This window comes from Pygocentrus nattereri, chromosome 19 (assembly GCF_015220715.1).
Source record: "Pygocentrus nattereri isolate fPygNat1 chromosome 19, fPygNat1.pri, whole genome shotgun sequence".
Lineage (NCBI taxonomy): Eukaryota > Metazoa > Chordata > Actinopteri > Characiformes > Serrasalmidae > Pygocentrus > Pygocentrus nattereri.
Genome location: NC_051229.1, coordinates 2,732,489 through 2,737,488, shown reverse-complemented (window position 1 = coordinate 2,737,488; position 5,000 = coordinate 2,732,489). Strand labels below are relative to the sequence as shown.

The window sequence follows — 5,000 nt, the reverse complement described above, 5'->3', positions numbered from 1 at the left end:
TCCAGCTTTCCAGAGATCAGCCGGTCTAAGTGCCTCAGAATCACCCCGAAATCCTGAGAGTTCTGCCCCAGACAGACCGGATCCTGGGCGCTCTCTGACTCCCTCTGCTGGATAAGGCAGAAAAAGAGGCTGTGAGGCAGGAGAGCAGATAAAAATAAGATAAAATAATCCACTTGCATAAGGAAGGAGAAAGTCAAAGGAAAAGAAGTGAGTTTCCAAAAGGAGTTTCAAATCTGATTAAAAGCTACAGAGAAAACGAGGCTCCTAATGGCCACCTGGAAGAACTGCCCCCATCAGATAAACAGCACTGAAAGCTTTGATCTCTGAGAGAGAGGAGAAAATCAAGCTGCTTCAGATCTGAAAACATCCACAGGTGTTTCTGTCCATCCTTCCACTGTGAGAAGACCACTCAGCGCTGTTTTTTTTTTCTTTTTTCTGGTGGGACCCCCTCACCCCGCTCATTTTAACCCTCAACTGCACAAGGACAAGCTCAGTAAAGCCCAGATAGCTCAGTACAGCTCAGATAGCTCAGTAAAGCCCAGATAGCTCAGTACAGCCCAGATAGCTCAGTAAAGCCCAGATAGCTCAGTACAGCCCAGATAGCTCAGTAAAGCCCAGATAGCTCAGTACAGCCCAGAGAGCTCAGTAATGCCCAGACAGCTCAGTACAGCCCAGATAGCTCAGTAAAGCCCAGATAGCTCAGTACAGCTCAGATAGCTCAGTAGATCCCGGATAAGCTCAGTACAGCCCGGGTAGCTCAGTACAGCTCAGATAGCTCAGTAATGCCCAGACAGCTCAGTACAGCCCAGATAGCTCAGTACAGCTCAGATAGCTCAGTAGATCCCGGATAAGCTCAGTACAGCCCGGGTAGCTCAGTACAGCTCAGATAGCTCAGTACAGCTCAGATAGCTCAGTAGATCCCGGATAAGCTCAGTACAGCCCGGGTAGCTCAGTACAGCCCGGATAGCTCAGTACAGCCCAGATAGCTCAGTGCAGCTCAGATAGCTCAGTACAGCCCAGATAGCTCAGTACGGCCCAGATAAGCTCAGTATAGCCCGGGTAGCTCAGTAGAGCCCGGGTAAGCTCAGTACAGCCCGGGTAGCTCAGTAGAGCCTGGATAAGCTCAGTACAGCCCGGGTAGCTCAGTACAGCCCAGATAGCTCAGTACAGCCCGGGTAGCTCAGTAGAGCCCGGATAGCTCAGTACAGCCCGGAAAGCTCAGTACAGCCCGGAAAGCTCAGTAGAGCCCGGATAGCTCAGTACAGCCCGGAAAGCTCAGTAGAGCCCGGGTAGCTCAGTACAGCCCGGGTAGCTCAGTAAAGCCCAGATAGCTCAGTACAGCCCAGATAGCTCAGTACAGCCCGGGTAGCTCAGTCGGCAGAGCATCAGATTTTAATCTGAGGGTCCACGGTTCAAGTCCCTGTTCAGGTGAGCAAGCAAGTTGTGGGGGCAGTCGTGGGCTGGAGTTTAGGGAACCAGCCTTGGAACCAGAAGGTTCGAATCCCCTGAGCCGACAGTCTGTGACTGAAGTGCCCTTGAGCAAGACACCTGACCCCCAGCTGCTCCCTGGACACTGTGGATAGGGCTGCCCACCGCTCCGGGCAAGTGTGCTCACTGCCCCCTAGTGTGTGTGTGTTCACTAGTGCGTATGTCGTGTCTCAGTGCACGGATGGGTTAAATGCGGAGGTGAAATTTCCCCATTGTGGGACTAATAAGGGTCACTTAAATATGCTTCAAACAACATTATCTGCCAATACTATAATAATTTTACTTAATTTATAATAATTGTATTTAATTTAGTCTCTTAAAACAAGCAGAAATAAGCTAAATGATCTTATAATAAACTTAGAACAATCACAAAATGAGAACCATTAGATATTTTCACTACAGTCATGACCATTTCACTTGCTGAGATCTCATTTATAGTGACCATTGACTGGGTCGTGGAAGAGAACCAGCATTCCTGTCAGCAGAAATCTGTAAATGAAGCCGTACTCAATGAGGCTCTGGCTCAGCAGCGCCGGCCCTTCAGCCTGCAGAGCTGAGAATACGGGATGGCTCCGCATTCCCATTCCAAAGTGCATATTTAGCTCTAAGTGAGAGCAGCGGCATGTATATTTAATCAGGAGAGCTGGGCAGTGCTGTCCCTCGGAGTAAAGCCCTGTTTCCATCCCAGAAATGCCGCCACTATCTCTTTCTTTCCTGGGGAAGGAAGCCAAAGGTCACCCAGGGTCAGCACCACCAAAGATGACGTGACAGATCAACGAAGATTCCGAGAAGGCAGGAAATTTTGTGGGAAAACTAAAGCCATCAGATTCCCGTCTGCAAACTGCAGGGCGGCACGCATACAGTATACAATTTATTATTGATTTTTCATATCGCTGTTATACAGCAGCCTGAACGTCTGATGCAAAACTCTGTATATGATCTGACAGTTACTGCGGTGTCAGCGTTCTGGGTGTGTGAATATATTGACCCGTATGAGCTCCGACCGGGTCGGACAAAGAAAGTGCCCTTCTGCTGCTTCTACTGTATATTACTGTACATGCCTGATACAAATTCACATGAAATCTTCGGCTGATAGAACTTTTGGTGCGTATTAACGACGCTCACCACGGTTCAAATGTTTGGAATCGCTGTGTTCGTTCATATAAAGGATGAATTAATACATAAAACAGGGAATAAGACACATTTTAGATATGATTCTATTAAAGTGCAGCAACTCTATAGGATTATAATGAAGCTGTGAATATGTAGAAATGTTAGGTGTGTCCAGAATGATGAACACAACTGTAGAAGATTCTACAGATTCTCATGAAGCAGTGACATATCACTGCTGCCGGAAGAAAACCTCGTATCTCCATTTTTGTCGTTTTTCAGTTTTTACCATAATTTGAAAGGGCCTGTTGTTCTTTACATTGTGTGTAAATTTCATGAGGAACGGACAAAAAGAAACATCCTAAAATGACTTGGAAAGACGTCTGGTTCCATAGACTTGCGTTAAATGTAAAGCAGGTTTTTTCCTTCTCCTGTAAAGTTACCATTTTTGGAGATATGGCGTTTTCTTCCGACAACAGCGATATATTAAAATTACACACACACACACACACACACACACACACATATATATATATATATGCATATATATATATACACTCACTGGCCACTTTATCAGAAACACCTACTATATACAGTAGTGTGAAAAAAATCTGTGACTACTCTTTTACAAAAGTGATCCCAAACTTTTGAACGGTAGTGTAAATCTCCGACCTAACAACTGCGTTTTGAATACAATCCTTTAAGACTTGTTTCATGAATTCTCAAATTTCACCGAGACTTTATTATTAATTACTTATCATTAATTCAATTTGACCATTTTACTTCAGAATTATTTTTAAAATGAAGTACACAAAATTGACTGAAGGACTAAACAGTTTAAAAATGAGCTGATAGTTTATTAAATATTATTAGAATCATTTATGTCAGCGTAGTGGAATCAGCACCCCAAACTGTCAGAAGAGGGGTTCAGTGCAGGTTTCCACGCTTTCAGCCCCCAGAGCGCAAAAAACAGTGCTTACAAAATTATTGTTCTTTTTTGTAAATATACGCTCGTTCCAAATGTCTAAATGCCTGAAGCGCGCTCCAAAGACACGGGGAGTGTGTTTACGCTGTGTTACATCACCTTTCCTTTAACAGCATTTACTCGTTTGTGGACTGATCCCGTTTTAAAAGCAGAACATTTCACCCTTCTTCAGTTGTGTCAGCTGCGTAACTGTACGGCCTTCGTGGTCATATATTGCACTTTATAATCCACCACACACCTCTGATTATGTAGCCATGCTGTTGTAACACTTGCACAGTGTTTCCTGCCGTTATCGTGTGGAAATAAGCCCAAATGTCCCTGAGAAAGACTTCAACCAGAACAGGGTTTCTCGATCACTGGGCTTTGGACCACATGTAGGCTGCAAAGCACCTTTTGGTGGTCCTCAGGCCAATACTGAGCGGTGGGTGGTAGTTAAAAAAAATAGACTTTACAATAAAAAAGAAATATTACATTTTTCAAACCATAAACAATATTAACACAAGCCTGCAACAATGGTGAAGGCAGCAAAACATGTTCGCCCCTTGCCTCTAAGAATCAAAATACACTTCCCCCAATATTCATTTTTCTGTGTGCTTTTATGCTTTACACAGAAAAATGAAGTACTGAGAAGAACTGGCCTAGAACTGTTCTCGAGGGCAGCATATGTTGCTCCAGTATGTGTAGATATCTTACAGTATTAATGGTGCTTTCACAGAAGTGCAGGTTACCCACTAATACCCCCTCATACCATGACATAATGGATTTTGGGCTTTATGCTGGTAACAATCTGAATGGTTCTTTTCATCCTTGGCCCAGATAAGACAAGAGTACGGAGCCCGTAAGGGGCCTGGAAAACAAAAATTTAACATTAAATTTCTCTCTCGCGCAAATGTATTGCATTCAATCACAAATGTATTGCATTCAATCACAAATGTATTGCATTCCCTAACAACATATTGCATTCCCTCTCGATTGTATTGCATTCCCTATTAAATATTTTGCATTCCCTATTAAATATTTTGCATTCCCTCTTAAATGTTTTGTTTTACGGTGCAACAATTTGCAGTCACTTGCAAAACCTGTGCTTTGCTTCAGCTCAGGCATGAAGCAGCTCACTGAATTTTATGTTGATCTTGGATTGAAATATAAAGACATAGTTTATAGATTCCGCTGTTAGTGACACAAACTGAAACGGACATTGAGTTTCCTCGTACAGTAAAAGCTACTGTACTGCAGAGAACAATAGCTGAATAAACTCAGCTCAGACTGGCGAAGCTGGGAAAACAGCTTTTAATGATACATATGCTAAAAACAAAGCTCTAATGCTGGCAGTGTCGTTGGGCACCTCTGGTGCTGCGTTTGCTTGTCTGACGAGTATATATTTAAATTTTTTTTCACCATGGCCCCTTAGGGGCTC

The 5,000-nt window shown here is 43.7% G+C and overlaps 1 protein-coding gene across 1 annotated transcript in view; it reads right to left on the bottom strand.

The window, feature by feature from the left end:
* thpo (thrombopoietin) overlaps positions 1-5,000 on the bottom strand; it is a 14,929-nt gene that overhangs the window by 527 nt on the left and 9,402 nt on the right. Inside the window, exon 5 of the mRNA XM_037530870.1 lies at positions 1-107. This exon is cut by the window's left edge and continues 527 nt beyond it. Within this exon, the coding sequence (XP_037386767.1) occupies positions 1-107 (107 nt within the window). The remainder of the gene's footprint in view (positions 108-5,000) is intronic.